Genomic DNA, 16650 nt, shown 5'->3' with positions numbered 1-16650 from the left:
AGCCATGCTAAACAATATCCATTGCTCTCCCTCATCCCCACTACCAGTATATTCATCACAGGAAGTAACGGGGCAGAAGCAACGATACCAGAAGTTTTTTTATGAGACATTTGAGCAGTTAAAAATTAATCCAGACAGACTGTTTGAAAGTTGTTCAGATCACTGACTCTACTATCCCAAGAGAGTACCCTAGTCAGCAGGCTATCGATCAGACTCTGGTGCAGCGCTAATCCTCTTGGTCTGTTTAACTCAGCCTAATTTATAGCAAAAAATGCAAATAAGAACAAACAGATCAAGAGACAGCCATACATGACAGCAAAGAGATGACAGTATTTCCCTTTCAGAACAGAAACCTGAATGCACACCCAGCTCTATATAGCAACTACGCATTAGAATCGCTACCTAAAAATATAAAATGTAGTGGGAGCAATGACTAAATCCTAGAGCTGTTCTCATTCAGAGACTTGCTGTCAGCACTGGCAGTGATTCCTAAGTGCACTGTGCTGAGGGTGAGGCACTACATTTCCCTGCTTGGCCAAATTCTTGAACTCAGCAAAGTCCGATATGGGCATTTTCTCACTGTGCAGATTACCCAACACAGGTCACATTTTTAGTTGAAAGTCCTTTAGAATTACTGCAATGCAAATAAATAATAAAGATTTCATTCAGAAAACATTTAACAGACATAGTAATAACAGATACAAGCTAGCACAGATTAGCACAGATTTTACTTCACACACTACATATCTTCTACTCCAATATCACTGCAACAAGGCCACTGGAACCACACTGATGCACCCCATTGCAATGGGGTCAAATTCAGCTCCAGCTGAATCTAAAATACATCTAAAAATACACCGACAGTCAGCTTTTTAGTGTCAGACAGAACGTGCTTCTGTTGAGACAGTATGTACTAAAGATGATCTTGCTTCTTGGAAATTTTTTTTTTTAAGGTACACAGATCTTCTTGTATCAAAGGAAGTCTGTGGTAAGTAAAGAGTAAATGTGAGTGCATAAGAGCATGCCTGGGGAGGCCCACATTTCACTCTTCCATATAGCTGTCTTTCACAAATCATGTAGGGACAATAAATGAAACAGAAAAAACCCTCAGCACTACTGTATGTCAGTATGATTGTTTACCTTCCTTTGGTCCCTTGCTGAAAAGTATTTCACGTAAGAGGTGGTTTTTATTCTCTTTCCAAGTCCAAAAACTTCAGCTATAGTTTGAAGAAATGTGAAAGAAACTGAAGTCTAAAAGAAGTTGGATGGCAAACCGAGGCGACTGCTGCTACCTTACAATATTTTAATGTCCTAGGATCTGTGTTTCAATTCCGTAACTGGAACTAGTTGTTTCAGGCTGTTTTTCTTACAGACTTGCCAGCTTACTTTAATGTATCTGACCATGACAGCAAATATTTACATGACCTTTTTGCATGTTGGCTGCTTTGCATACACAGTAAAAAGACAAGATAGGGAAAATTTCTTTAAGATGACTGAATACATTAAAGCTCTCCTCAGTCTTAATTTGAAATGCAGTTCCCAGGGAGCTTTTCTCCCATGAACTAAGCTGAAGCTCCCACTGACTTCATTAGGCTTCAGTCCTACTCTAAGGAATCCAAGGGGACAGTTCCATTGCTAATAAATACAGACTTCTCTTATAAAATCTACGCCGGCTCACAAATTTTCTGCCTGATTTAACATGCCTGCTTTAATTTCCAGCTCATAAATAGTAAATAACAATTAATTACCACCAATAAGTCTACTTCTTTACTATTTATCTTTTTCTGTGTAAGTAAGTTTTACAGTGCATTCCATACACAGAGTACATTCCATATACACAGTTATTTCCACCATTGGGTGGCAGCAACCAAGCAGCTGCTCTTTCTGGAAAATAAAATGGTAACCGAGTGTGCACATTTAGCCCAGAAAGCCGCCAACAGGATCCTGGACTGCATCAAAAGAGGGGTGGCCAGCAGGGTGAGGCTGATAACTGTCCCCCTCTACTTTGCACTCATGAGGCCCCATCCAGAATACTGCATCCAAGTTGGGGACCTCAGCGCAAGAAAGATGTGGAGCTTTAGGAGAGGGTCCAGAAGAAGGTCTTCCACTATTTAAAGGGAGATTATAAACAGGAGGGAAATCAACTATTTACATGGGCAGACAGTAACAGGACAAGGAAGAATGGTTTTAAACAAAAGGAGGGAAGATTTAGATGAGGTGTCAGGGGAAAGTTTTTTATTGAGAGAGTGGTAAGGTACTGAAACAGTCTGGCCAGAGAAGCTATGGATGCTCCATCCTTGGAGGTGTTCAAGGCCAGGCTGGACTTAGCCCTGGACAACTTGATCTAGAGGCTGATAACCACACCCACAGCAGAGGGTGAAACTTTGAGGCACTTTCAAAGTAAAGCCATTCTATGATTCTTATCAACTATGGCCCTGAAACTCTTTTGAATAGGCTTTAAGAATTTCTGCAAGAACTGCTGCAAAAGATCCAGGTGTTAGCATTATAATCAGCATTTCCATAGAAAGCAGAAGCAAAAGTAATGGACTCTATAATTTATGCCTGCTGATACTCGGGGCTGAGGGGGCTAACAAAAAATATTCAAAATATTCCGTGACTGTTTAAGACCTTCCTCATGCCAATCCTTGATCATTTATGTAATTTCACTGCTGTCATAATCCCTCCGAAGGCAAAGAAAATGCAAATGTTGGCAAGATCAGACATTTCTGCAGAGGCCTTTTCGTGTCACCTGATTTTAGGCACACAGTTGGAGTGAGGAGCCCACTCACACTGTGCTTTGTCAGCCATTGTGCCTGCAGCAGCCACACAATCGACTGCCCACAAGTCACTGAGCTCCATCTTTCTCCTTCCCTCAGTTCTCAAACCCAAATGTCTGTGCTTTTATGGAAACTGCTGCTACTATTCTCCCTTTCTCTCTTGCTGGAGGTTGGCAATCACACCCTGCCCTTCGGGCTGCAGTGATCATGTCAACCTCTCTGTTACCACAGAGGATGCCAGCACCCACCCCTACAAAGCACGAGGCCCATCCTTTGCAAAAATGAGTTACATGAGAGATACTACAAGCTGAAATATTTGCCAGCCATTATTGTACCCACTTGCTGCTGCAGTGGCCTTGCTGGGCGCTCATTGGGCTCTGCTTCCTTCAGGGCGAACTGCAAGTGAGGTCTGTTGAAAGCTTTTGAGTGCTGTCCAGGTTTCAGCTGATTCTCACTCTGACAGTTTTGCTAGATAATTTTTTTCCCACAGTTATCATGCTGGAAGAAATCCCAGCTTTCAAACACACATTTGAAAATACATCTAATTTTCTCTTGCGCAGTGAATTAATTTATTCTAATACTATGCTTTGTCTCCAGGCTGCAGATTGATGAGAGAAATGCCAATTTCTGAAGGACCTCTTAGCCAAGAAAGACCTTCCTTTCAAAAGCTGTGGCTGAAATTTCACATGGATCAAGAACTAGAATACTGATTCTGGGTCAGCTCCTCATGGCATGAGACAGCCTCACATGTCAGAGCACCATGTCCTGCTTGCTCAGTCCTGACTGACACAACCACAATGCTAGGGCAGCCAAAACATATTGCTGCTATTCCTTTTCAGCTCCATGTTAACTCAGACCACAGTTTAAAAACCAACCATCTCAAATGCAGTTAGTAAGATAGGAAGCTGTAGAAGAATTAGAATTCCAAAGAGAGAACATCTATTTTTAAAAATAATAGCACTGAGATATTATATGCAAAATAAATAAAATTCTCTTAACCTAATCATTTTCCACAATAAAATATGTTGGCTGATGATCAAAACATAATTTATGATTAAATTAGATTAAATTTAAAAATTAACAGAGTTGGAAAGGGAGGTGATTATACATAGTTGTGTATAATCAGATGAAGAGAATTATTTTCAGAATGCTTTTAAAATTAAGATTATAAACAGGTTCCTGTTTTTTTTTAAAACAAACACTGCCCTTAACCCAACAGGAATACTTCAGAACATTGCTCACAGCAGCGTTAGCCTACACTGGCAGAAAAGACTGAAAAAGATATTGCTGTAAAAGAAATTCACTGAAGAATAACAACCTAAATTGAACTATTTTAAAATCATTTTTAGATTATCTTTTCAAACAAACTGCTTGCTATTAATAGGCCCCTGGAGCAACTTGGAAATGACGGACCGTGGGTGGTGACAATGTATCGTCTCCTATTTGGCTGTGTGATGATCCCATAAGCCACACATATAGCTGTGACCCCTCTTCCAACACAAGGGGGAGATGTCTTATTTTGCTCCAGTTTCAAATCTAAAAACCCCTCAAGTCAAATATTTCATATCACATTCCTTCGTATACATTCTTTTTCTGTCTGCACTTTGCCTGCACGTGCTAGGATAAACCACAGCATGGACTGGCTTAGCATAGGAATGATGGGTTGAGATGGGATGCCTTGCATGGTCTGAAGTCACTCCTGTTAAATAAAATGGTACACCTTCACGTGACAGTCTTCCATCAGGAGGCAACACAATTCGGTATATGCAACAGATGTTAAAAAATGGTATTTAAGAATGGATTACATAAGAGCGAGCTTCTGCAGTTCTGGTCCTCACATCTCAGCAAAAAAAGGTACTCTCCAACCAGAATAAATTCAAAGAATGGTAGTAATGATAATCAAATGTATGGGGTGGTTTCTGGGTAAGAAACATGTGATTATAGCAGCACTTCCCAGCTTGGACAATAGATGTTCAATAGATGAGAGAGGCCTGTAAACTGAGAGATGGCCTGGGGGAACAGACAGGAATCTAATATTTGCCGTCACTTCCAGCACAAGGACAAAGATAAAGACATGATAAAGACAAAACAAAGCAAAAAAAAAAAGTAATGGTTGGGTAGTAAACCAACAAAACATGCTGCCAAAGTCACAGCTGCCGTGTTGTGGATGCAAAAAATTTACATGAGTTCAAAGGGAGACTGAACAAGTACCTGGAGGAAACATCTCTTGAGGGTTATTACACAGACAGGAACCATAACCAGGAAATCTCTAAGCTGAAGATAGCTTGAGGGTGGGAGAGCAGTCAGGGGAAGGAGCACACCTACACTCTTACTCTTGCCTTGGTTAGCTGCCTAAGGTCCCTGCTGTGCTGCAGACAAAATGTGGGGCCAGTGGGATTTGTGGTCTAATCCAGTATGGCCTTCCTTGTGTTCCTATCACCAGGCTTATTTGTAGTGATGAACTTGTGAGTGTACTGTCATTTTAAGAAGTTTTGCATATTGACAATAAAAACAGTTTTTCTGGGTCAGCTTCTGGGGAGAAAACACTGCACAAAATGCCAGTGCACAGAAGGCCATCCCTTTTGATGTCAATGAAAAGCTGTTTATCAATTCTTGGCTTGCTCCTCATGCAGAATCTCAGAACTGAGGTTTCCCACGTGACCTAGGGAAAGCACATGTACATGCAGGAGATCCCAGTGCTGATGGATGATGCTGACTGCCCGCTGAAACCCACTTGGAGAGGCTGGACCTCACATCACACAAAAACCTTCCAAGTCCTGATTCACCTCACATCACACTGAGGCAAACACAGAAATCCTGGAGGTAAAACAAGCCACACTGAGGACTCCCCAGACAACAGTGACTCATAGACAGAGATGGAATCCTCTGCTCGTCTGTTAGACACACTACAAGCTTGCTTTTAAAAACAACTCTAAACCATAAAGTAGTGTGCAGGTCAGAGTATTAAACGTGTCAGTAGTCCAATGGGCACCATTGAGCAGAGCCCAGCCCTTAACAACACCCCATTGCTCTGCCCTCCAACCCAACACCTTGTCCTGTTTTTTTTTTTCCCATTTATTTTGTTTTTCAGATACCATGACACTTGACAGAAATTGTCTTAGCTTGTTGAGGAATAGGTAAAGTACAGTGATAAGCTTACAAGCTTATAAATGATTTACAGTCCAGTCTTCGTTTTATGTCACTCTCTTTTAGAAGAGGAGATTTTAAAGGAAAACAGCATTTCTGTTTACTGCCTCTGAGCAGAAACATACCTTCCTCAGCAACCCGCACACAACAGCTTAACTGCCCTCTGGTGTCTTTCCTCAAAAAAAAACAGGCAGTACTTGCTCCATCCATCAGCTGATAAGTCTCCCAGACAGCACCCACTGTTAGCACAGCAGCTCCAGCTCGAAATGCATTTCAGTTCAGCCCTCAGATATGGAAATAACAAAGAAAAAGGCAGCAAGTGGAGCTGTACACCTCTGTTTCTGTGTCAGTCATGTCTCCACCCAAATGGAAGGGCACTGCCCTGAAGAAAAAGGCATTTCCATCAGTGTATCTTATTCACATTCTCTTGTTCAAATACCAAATGTTTTCTCTGAGAACTAAATCTGCCAGGCAACGATGTTTCTAGGTTGCTTTAGACTAGGTCTAGCTTGGAAGAGATGGCAAAGAGACAAAGCCAGTATCTCCTGTCAGAAAATGTGGGCACAGACTTGTACAGAGTTCACATCAACACAGCAGGCTGTGATACTACAAAAATAATCTCACCATTCCCCCAGGTTAGCCAGTACCCCATACTGAGCTTATTTCTGAAAAGTAACCTTCCACCAAAATCTTTATAAGTCTATTTTATATATAGAAAGTATATATAGAAAGTAGAGTAGAGAGCAGAGGCAGTGAAGCAGGGCTTACCCAGTGATCTCTCCTTGGTTTGGTTTGTTGACCGCACCACAGGAAGGCTCGCCCGCGTGCGGCTGCCCCTCGAGAAGGGAACTGGGGAATCACCCTCAGACATGGCCTCTAAGGAATCAGCAGATGCTTCAGATAGATGCTCTGTCTGGTCTCCCAAATTGGGCTGTGGGCTCTGTGATGGTTTCGGGCTTCTAGTCTGCAAAACAGAGTATAGCATTATTTGTCTACTGGAACCAGAATATTCGTGTGTTTGGGGGGGGGCGAGGGTGAGAGAAAGAATAGAAGAAGTAAGAAGTCCAAACTTCTACAAATACTGGTGCACTGAAGGTCACTCTTGTGTAAGAAAACAGTGTCCTCGGGTATTCTGCTAAGGATTTTATTGTTGTACATTCACATTGCAAATTTCATTGCTAACAAGGCCCTCAGGGCAAGACGTGCTGAAGAGATGTACAGTAATGCCATTCCCTGATGCTCAAACAACTACTGCACCATAGGCATGTCTACACACACATACTGAACATTTAAGATCAGAAAGGTATTCATTGTGCTTTCTTAATTTTCCACTTAAACCTTCAGCATATGAAAGTATGAAGAGGACAGCAGCAGCACAGTAGCATGTCTGTGTCACTTTAGCTATTTGCTGTTAAAGTTATAACAGAGAAAAATTTAAAACACTATTCTTATGTTGACCAGTCTACTAAGAAAAATACCCTGACAAGAAATTCTGTGATACAGTCACAAATTATCAGTCTCAAAATATGTTGCTATGACATCCATGAAAGGTACAGGTCATGCAGCTAGGCCACATTAGCTACCCAAAATTTCTACCTGAAGTCATATATAATTATCTTGTTTTTTGTTGTATCAGCACATATAAAAAATATCTTCTCTAATTGACCAAATTAACTATGATTTTATTGGGCAATCACATTACTAAATTGCTAAACACAGTAACTGAAAAGACAGACTCTCAGTAGAAGACAGAATTTCTTCTGTGCACTTCCACTGACACTATCACTGTAAGATCTGCATAATAAAAACGCACTCAATAGGAAATACAATGACCTGAGCAATTTTTGCTGACTACAAAGGAGTGCTGGCATGAAGAAATACACTCAGTACTGTTTGCTCCATTCAGTGAAACTCCCTCAAGTAACATGTTACAGTTACTTTGCAAGAACAATTTTCCAGTCTCTCAAGCAAATTCATTACCATAACAAACTAGAACAACAAGCAGAAATTTAAAGCAAAGCAAACTCACCGCCCCAAAACAAGTATGCAAATACAAAATTTTTAAAGGGCTTTAAACTGCACCAGACACAAGACGCCATAAAATGCACATGGTTTACTTTCCCTTTCAAAGCCAGATGATAGTACATTTAAAATCTCCTGTATTAAAATTAACTTCAACCCTACATTTGAAGACACTGTCAAGATCCAGAAGTTTTTCCTTCTTTCTGGAAAGCCAAGATGTTGCATGTTTGTTCACATCTGGCTCCTTCAGTGTTGATTTTGAAGCAAGAGGAGGTGAACTTGTTTCAGTAATGGCATGTATCAAATAATATTCCCTATGTGACCTTGAAAGTATGAAGAATTTGAACTTTTATTAGATTTTCATAAGCTGGCTATAGAAGCTTGTTGTTGCTAAGCTGTCTAGTTGCTCACCAACTATAATAAACCAGAAATATCTCATGAGAAAACTAAATCCTCCATTTCTGAAATGTTAATATTAAAATATTAGGTATTATTCAATGTCCTGCAATAAAAGTTGTTCAAGAGCATTGAATTTCTGCAGGAGTTAAAGTTAACAACATTTGTTCTCAGTAAACTAAAGTATGCTTTGAAGTGCCTCTGACATGGTCAGCACTAGTCTGCAGGTTGTAAATACAGGATCTTGTGTCTGAAAGCTTATAGAGGTGACAAGTGACTTGCAAACACAAAGAATTTGATTACTCAGTGTTTCTTCATTCGGCTTTCCAAAATGGCTTGGAAATCATCACTGCTGAAATACAAAGGTCGCTCTAAAAGTAATGACTTCTATTTTTTTCCATGGAAACTACAACAGAAACAAAAAGCACAACAATATCATTTAATAGAGCAAATATTCCACTACAAAATGATATTTTTCAGCATAGTCACCACCATTAGCTATGCATTTTTCCCAGCAATGAACAAAAGACTACATGCTGCACATATAAAAATCTGCACCCATGGAGGTGACCCACTGTTTCACAGCTGCCATGTAGATGTCATCATTACTAGGAAAACGTTGTCCCTGCAGTCCATCCTTCATTGGCCCAAATGGATGGAATTTAGGAAGCACAAAATCCAGACTGTACTCTGGGTGTGATAGGACAGTCCAACCAAGATTGGTAATGTGCTCCACTGTCTTCAAACTGGTATGGGACCAGGCATTCTTGTGTTGCAAGAGAAAGGACGTCTTGTTGTCTGGCCTGACTCTGCAAGTTTGAGCCTTCAGCTTAGACAGTGTTAGTCAGAGCTGGTGGTTTGTCTGGATTTCAGGAAGTCCGGAATGATCACCTCTTTTCTATCCCAAAAGACAGTGCACATTTCTTTGGCCACTGAGGGCAACGTCTTGAACTTTTCCTTCAACAGGAAATTCACATGTCGCCTCTCCATGGACTGCTGTTTTGACTCCAGCTCAGGGTGCTGACACCACATCTCATCACCAGTAATGATACAATCCTGGAAACTGCCACCTCCAGCCTCAAAGAATCATAGAACAGTTTGGGAATGCTAATGCTACATATACAGTTTTCTGGTCATATTCTGCTGATTTGAATGGATGAGCTGATGGAGATGCTCTTCATTTTTAAGTGTGACAGCTGTACATAGCTGCCCAGAATGTGGCTTGTCTTTCACATTGCTCACTCCACAGCCAAAACACACCATCCACCTCACTGTGCTCACATGCACTGCTTGGCCTGCATAAACCTTCAGCAAGCATCTGTAAATGTGAAAAGGTAATTCCTTTATGCAAAAATAATTTCAGTGCCATCTCTTTGCTTCATATGCACTTCCATGTCAGACACCATTCTGTAATAAAGCCCCTCTGATACCATCTGTCACATGGCAACAAAATGTAACGGAATATTGTCAGAAAGGTTCCACCTCTACTGCCATACCACCAACATCCACCTCTGATGTCACGGGCCAACATAATGAAAATGGAGGCAATACTTTTGGAGCAGCTCTTGCATTTCATTTACACAGGCATATTGCAGGAGTACTACAAAATCATGTCATTACAGCTTCATAACCTCTTGCAGCGATTAATAACTTAACCTGTAGGTATCCATTAATAGGACGCTAGAAGGCACGTGATTATCCTCATTTTCAAGAAAGCCATAATAAAATTTAAAAAAAAAAAAAAAAAAAACAGAATGCAAAGAAAAGCAACAAAATCAACCTGCAAAAGATCTTCACAGTTTTGCTGAGAAGGGAATTACTTTTAAGAAAAATATTCTGATAATCAAGCTTATTTTGCTTTTCACTTGTCTATTTTTCTCTTTCAGTTGAACCTTCAGATGCCATCAGAGTCATGCCATTGCACGTAATCTATGTATGTGAACAGGTGCATACTTAAGAAGTAAGGAGATAATGCCATAACCACAAGCAACCAGACAGAATCTCAGCTGTGCCCAGTGCGTCCTGCAAATGCACAGATGGAGACAACCTCAGCAACGTCATGTTTCTTTGGCTATCCCTGTAGCAATTCTTCAGCACTTAACACATAGTCTGACACATCCCCCTGAACTAAGAACATCCCTTTCAGCCGTCCTCATTCCATTCTGCTCAGATATGAAACCCAGTCCTACTCTTAATATGGTATAAATCCATACTATTTCCACTCTTGAAAGTGAGGCTGCACAAATGTAAAACTAATGCAAGCTATTCTATGATTAATGAAATCCACTGTGAATACAAACACATTTATGAAAGATTTCATGCTACTTCTCTTGCTCAATTCATGTAAACATTGTATTTCAGATGTAATTCTGAATTTTAAACAGATTATAAAAAAATCCTTCAAACACAGCAACAGAGGCTATTCAAGTTACTGGGAGATACCAGCACATGTGTGATCAAAAAGCATTTTTATCATTGGCAGTGAGCACCCTGCTTAATGCTACTTAATAACCAAGCACATTCTTAGGCAAAACTTTGGAAAAACAGCCCATGAAGTGGGTAGAGGAGGAGAAACATTTACAGAGGCACAAACTGCACAGACTTGTAACGACAGTCAAAGAAAGCAGGATAGAAACATTCAGCAACAGCCAACCCTTGTAGCATGGTGACGACAAAATCAGATAAATCAGACAGATTATTAAGTTATAACTTACGTATATTTCCATAGCATGTTCATTACTGTATTTAAAATTATCCAAAACTTTAAATACTTAATTATGGGGATCTGGTACGCAGATAAGAATTTACAAAATAAGTGTTCATCATACAGCTCATCTTTCAGGAAGTATGAGAACACAGGCAGAGCCACAGAGTGGATGGATGGCTGCCCCTGGAACAGGCTGGCACTGTAACTACATGCTGCAGAGATCCAGCAAGAGCAATGAACTGGACATTACTACACCAAGGTGGCTGCTTTTTTAATATGCCTGCTAGCAAGAAATACAGTACTTTACACAGAAGAAAAGTCAGAATGCTCACAAAGAAGGAGTATTGTCTAAAATCAGGACAGTTGTAAGCAGATACTCTACACACACACGCAAAACCGAGGAAATATCAGCACTTTCCTAGGCACACCGTTGGGATAAGTGCCCCAAAACAGAAGCAGGCTTAGAGCTAAAGCAGCAGGGCTCTGTTTTCCCCTGTACTAACACTGCTTGGGCCATAATGTCCTCAGTCAGGCACAGCTTCCCCCACAGCTATGTGAGCAGACTGCTTTGAATTGATCTTTCAGCCAGCTGAGCTGAACTTCCATGCTAGTACTGGGTAGGAAGCTCAGCAGAAACAAAAAGGCCAAAAGTTGAAAGATTCTGGTGAAAACTTAGATATAATCACAGCGAGTTTTGAGATGATTTTATTTAATCCTTTTGCAATACAAGGACGTACATCTCTGTAATCTTTTCAGGGTATCATACAGCAGTTACAGAAGATCCGGTATCTTCTAACTGTTCTTGGGACTTGATAAAAAATAAAGCTATGGCTAATCAAGCCTCACTGTTGCTGGCTGGCTGTCACAGCTTGTCCAAAGCATGCACTTGTAATGTATCTGCTGTTCTTTCACTGACTCAGAAAAAGAAACAAAAAAGTACATGGCTCAATGAACACAGCAAGATTTCAAATAATGAGCAGTGAGACCAGAGGTACCTGAATAAGGAAAGTAAAATGTGGTAGAGATGCCAACATGGCGAGCAGTCCCAGGACACTAGAGATGCCCCCACATGCCACTGAAGCACTGCCTCTGCCCTGCTGCCCTCCTCTGCATCCAGGTATGCCCAGATAGAATCATGTAATTACAGAATCATTAGGGTTGGAATTTAATCCAACCATCAGCCTATCACTATCATGCTCACCTTTTAGCCTAATGAGTTCTATTGCTCTGCTCATCACAATTTCCTTCCATGCTCATTATGCTATTTACCATGCTAATCAATATCTCTGATTTTATTTTCATTCTTCTCCTTTTCAAAAAGCTGCAAATTTCACTTCACACATTTAAACAGACAAAAATAACCTAGCAGGTTATGTACCCGTTACCTGAAGAAGGATTTAATTTCATCTCTTGATCAATTTACACTTTCTATTTCCTATCTCCAGGAACTTCTTTAGTCCTTATCTTGACTGAAATTTATCTCTTAAGGAGAATCATCTTATCATGTACATCTTCAGAGCTGCTAGCACCCCTGGCAGCATATGAATGGTAAACAAAGATATTAAAAAAAAAATAATACAACCCTCATAAAGTAACTCTCTTTAAACATGTACTCTGGAGAACACACTTCTCACAGGCAAAGGAAGCAAACCAATATTTGACATTCTTCCCAACATTTAAAAAAAAAAAAAAGAAAAAGAAAAAAAAGAGAAGAAAAACAAAAAGAACAAGGGAGATCTATTTTTCATGACCTTCAGGTAGATAGTTTCTCCTGTGACTTGTGCCAAAGATGGCTACTGGATACAAAACAGACTGCAAATGCACATATAAACAGGCTGTGTTTAATGTATGATGAGTTTATTAACTCTGAAATATTGTCACAGCACACGTGCTCTTATTATCATAGCAGTTGTATTTCCTCATCCCATTTGTGTCAGCTCCAAATTACCACTGTCTGAAGGAAGGATCTGCTTCTTCCAAAGATACAGAGTCTTCAGGGTCCTATACGATCCCAACTACAAGGTTTTACTTGTCTGAACTAGTGACATAACTGCTGCTGAAGCGAAAATGAATACTACCTACGTGTTCTTACTGTTAAGAAATTATTATAACAATGTTTTCCATAGTGCTTTGTCAGAAAATTTAAATGCTTATGCATGCCTATGTACAACTAAATTCATATTACACCTATGGAATGGATGCAGTGGGATACTCTCACATACAGAGACAACAGGCAGAGACCCCTTGTAAAGATGCTGCACCAAAACTGGCTGCAGTCAGTCCCACTGGGAGGCACTAAGCCCACTGCAGCGTGGGATGCCGCACCAAGTGGGTGCCTCACCCATTTCTGTGAATATGTTTGAAGGCAGAACTCTGCCTATGGAAGGATCTTTACCAACATTCTCTGTATACATTGATGCTGACCACGGTCTCTTTCTCTGAGCAGAAAAAAAAAAAAAAAAAAAAAATCACATCTCATCATTTGTCAGGATTTATAACCATATTTTTAGGTAGGAGTGACATTCAAACCATGTGAAAAATCCACACGTTTTCCCAGGAGCCTTGCATGGCCAGCTGCGCACTCCCTGCTGTGGCCGGCCGCCAAGTCCCATTTCTTTTAATCCCGAGGACAGCCGCTGCTGCTGACTGCCACGCTCCCTGCCTTCCCCGGCTTCTGCAGGGCGATCCCCGAGCTAGCAGGGAATTTTTCATGCAACTCTGCTGTAAGTGATAGACACAGAGCAACGTTTCCAGTCTTTGGTTCCCAACTGCAGGCATGCAGATACACTGAAGCCTGTTTTTCTGGAAAGCAGTGTGTTTGCAGTAAAGATATTCATTTGAAGCAATAAAAGCTGTAGGTGCTCAGCACTTATGCTGCCAGACCTCTTATTCAGATGTTTAATTGGAGGAACTCGCATTCGAAAATGTGCCCTGAGGAATTCAGCAGCCTGCCTAAGAGCAGCTTAATTAGTCCAGACAAGTCCAGACTGAAATATGCAACATGCTGTGGCATCTCTTTTGAATACATCAAATATAAAAAATAAAAAAATACCCAAACCAACCCAAATAATCCATGTTGCACTACAGAAATATTTCTCAGAATGTTTCTAGCCAAGTCCAAGTCTGTTTGTTTTTTTCTTTTTACCAACACCGATCTGAGATTTTAAGGTGGAAATTAAAATAAAATGATAGATATAACAAACAGTCATCCACTGGCAATAAGCAAAAATTACACTGAAGGAAAGAAATCAGAGACAGGGAGCTCTGCTGTATTCTAATGCCTGGTGACACAAAGTATTTATCTACGTGAGAGCTCAGCTCAAGAAGTGATGGATCACCTCACCACTTCTCTCCACAAAGCTTCCACTGTCCCATCTATTCTGCTCCCAAAACTCACCCCTTCACAGTTTCTGTCATATTCTTGCATCATAGCCTCAGTTTATTATTACTTTAAGTAGGTTACCCATAAATTGATGCCCTGGTGTCAGCATTTGTCTTAATTAAAATCTTATGGCAGCTTCAGTTGGAAGCTATTTCTCTTTTCCCTCCAAAAAACCCCACTGTGAAGCATTCACAGGACAGAATGATCCCTTGTTCCAAGTGGGAGACGGCTGTGCCTCATCAGCTGCAGGTGACTTCTACCTACACAGCCCCCAGAACTGTCATGAGAAATTCAAAGATTAAAAGGGATGATTTAAACAAAAACTGTCATTATGCTGATTAAAGGGGAAAAATCCTTACATGCTTAAAACCACATGCAAAAAGGAAGAAAGAAAGAAAAAAAGAACAAATACCAGATGCCTAGATGTACCTAGGGAATAGTGTGTTCTGATTCAAGAAGACGATTACCCACCCATCCCTTTTCTCCCACACATGTGCCTAAGGAAAACGAGAGGAGGGTCTGTTTTTGTGGTGTCTGTTTCCCAAAGCAAAGGAGCACAGTGCAGACTCCAGCCCACAGCTGCCCTGGAAAAACCTGTTTTTCTGATATCTAAAAGCAAATAAGGAGATCTTCATTAACACGTTATTTTAAAAATAACCGGGGGAAGGGGAAAGAAAAAAAGAAGAATCCCTCACCACTGATGCTGGTAAGTGGGAGGGAGGTCGGTGAGTGGGACAGGGCTGCTGCAGGAGGGGTGCTGTGCCACAGCGGAGCTTCACCTCCTCTTTGCCCGATTGTAACCATGCCCTTCTGCTCCTTCCTCCCTCGGCCCAAAAGTGAGAAGCTTCCCTGCTCCCCACACCCTGCCACTCCCATCTTCCCCGTGGTCAGCATTTTTATTGGCCCATTGAAATTCTCCGAGTGGAAACAAAAGCAGCGGGGAAGCAAATAAGCCGCGTGCTCCGAGGCCTCCTTCCTTATTGGCAGCACGTGTTAGCTTGCTGCTTTCACGGTTCTGCTTTTGTAGGAAAAAAAAACAAAAAACAAAAAACTCTGTAGCACCTTTCAGAAATGTATCTAAAAGGCGTGCACTGTAAGGGTGGAAAAAATCTTTAGCAGATATCCGTGGAAGAAGTCACATAGAAATAGAAGAGGGGTGCAATAGGTAGAAAGATGTGACAGAGGGGACTTCAGAGGTGCTCAGGAGATTTAAACAAAAACTCCCAAGAGCCGTGGCTTTCCCTCAGCCAGCCTGCCTTACATTGAGATGCAAGGTGCAGAGAAACACTTCCAAATCTGCATGACAGCAGGGGCTGACTTTAGACAAGGAAAGTACAGCCCCAAGATGCAGAAGCATATGTAGAACAACGTCAGGGTATTCTACACTGGGACTCTTTTAAATGTTAATTTATGTTTCAGCTGGGCCCCCAGTACTGCTCTCCGGCCATTATCCCACTTGGGTATCCAGCAAATGTTTTCCTTCAACTTAAATTCTCTCAAAAAGATCAATTTGCAAGTTGAGAACTAAGCTTTTTAGCACATCAAATGCAGAAATATTTACTTCCGCATCCACAGATCTGACCTCAACTTTGCAGAAAGTTTTCTTTTGTAACAAATACACAAATAAAATTAGAATTGGGTCACCTGGTAGGGATCTGATTTGACTGATTTATATAAGACCTTCCACTGAATTTTAGTATGTTTCAAAACATCTATCTGAAATACAAGTGTGGACTTTGTATCTATCATGCCATTAAATGAAAAGTCAGAATTAAAAAATCATCAAATGATGCACATGCATCACACTCCCATATGCAATTAATCTATATGAACGACACCACTTTCAGAGGGAAAAAGCATGCAGATCTGTATTTATTTGAGAGCACTAGTTGTGATGCAAACCACACATAGTTAAAAGGTAACAAACTCAATCCACAGCAGGGTGCAGTAAAAAAGAAAGTACAGTACTAACTCTCTGAGAGGATTCAATTTTCATCAAGTACCTTTGAATGTCAAGTTCTGAATGAAGGGAGACCAACATGCACTGCAAAACCTGTGGATCAAAGAGAAAAAAGAAGGGGAGGGGGAAAGATAATTGTTAACAGAAAAGGAAAAAAGAGAACAACAGAATTAAAAGAGAATAATCTCTACATACTGAAGGTATACTGAGAGAGAGAAGAGAAGAGAAGAGAAGAGAAGAGAAGAGAAGAGAAGAGAAG

The 16650-nt window shown here is 40.7% G+C and overlaps 1 protein-coding gene across 16 annotated transcripts in view; it reads right to left on the bottom strand.

The window, feature by feature from the left end:
- The window catches only part of KIAA1217 (KIAA1217 ortholog), a 349470-nt gene that overhangs the window by 92603 nt on the left and 240217 nt on the right, over positions 1–16650 (bottom strand). For 11 of the 16 annotated variants that reach the window (XR_006181754.1, XM_042888183.1, XM_042888190.1 and 8 more), the window contains 2 exons: positions 16404–16484; positions 6693–6888 (listed from right to left, as the gene is read on the bottom strand). Coding sequence is in view for 15 of the 16 variants with exons in the window: in XM_042888183.1 (XP_042744117.1) it covers positions 6693–6888; positions 16404–16484 (277 nt within the window). In the remaining variant the exon portion in view is untranslated. The remainder of the gene's footprint in view (positions 1–6692; positions 6889–16403; positions 16485–16650) is intronic. The other 5 variants (XM_042888199.1, XM_042888184.1, XM_042888187.1 and 2 more) reach the window with 2 other exon arrangements.

The sequence above is a fragment of the Lagopus leucura genome, unplaced genomic scaffold (assembly GCF_019238085.1).
Source record: "Lagopus leucura isolate 7727_CA_CO unplaced genomic scaffold, USGS_WTPT01 Super-Scaffold_100157, whole genome shotgun sequence".
In the NCBI taxonomy this organism is placed as follows: Eukaryota; Metazoa; Chordata; class Aves; order Galliformes; family Phasianidae; genus Lagopus; species Lagopus leucura.
Note: the sequence above shows the minus strand (reverse complement) of the source record. Positions and strands in the feature narration are given on the sequence as shown.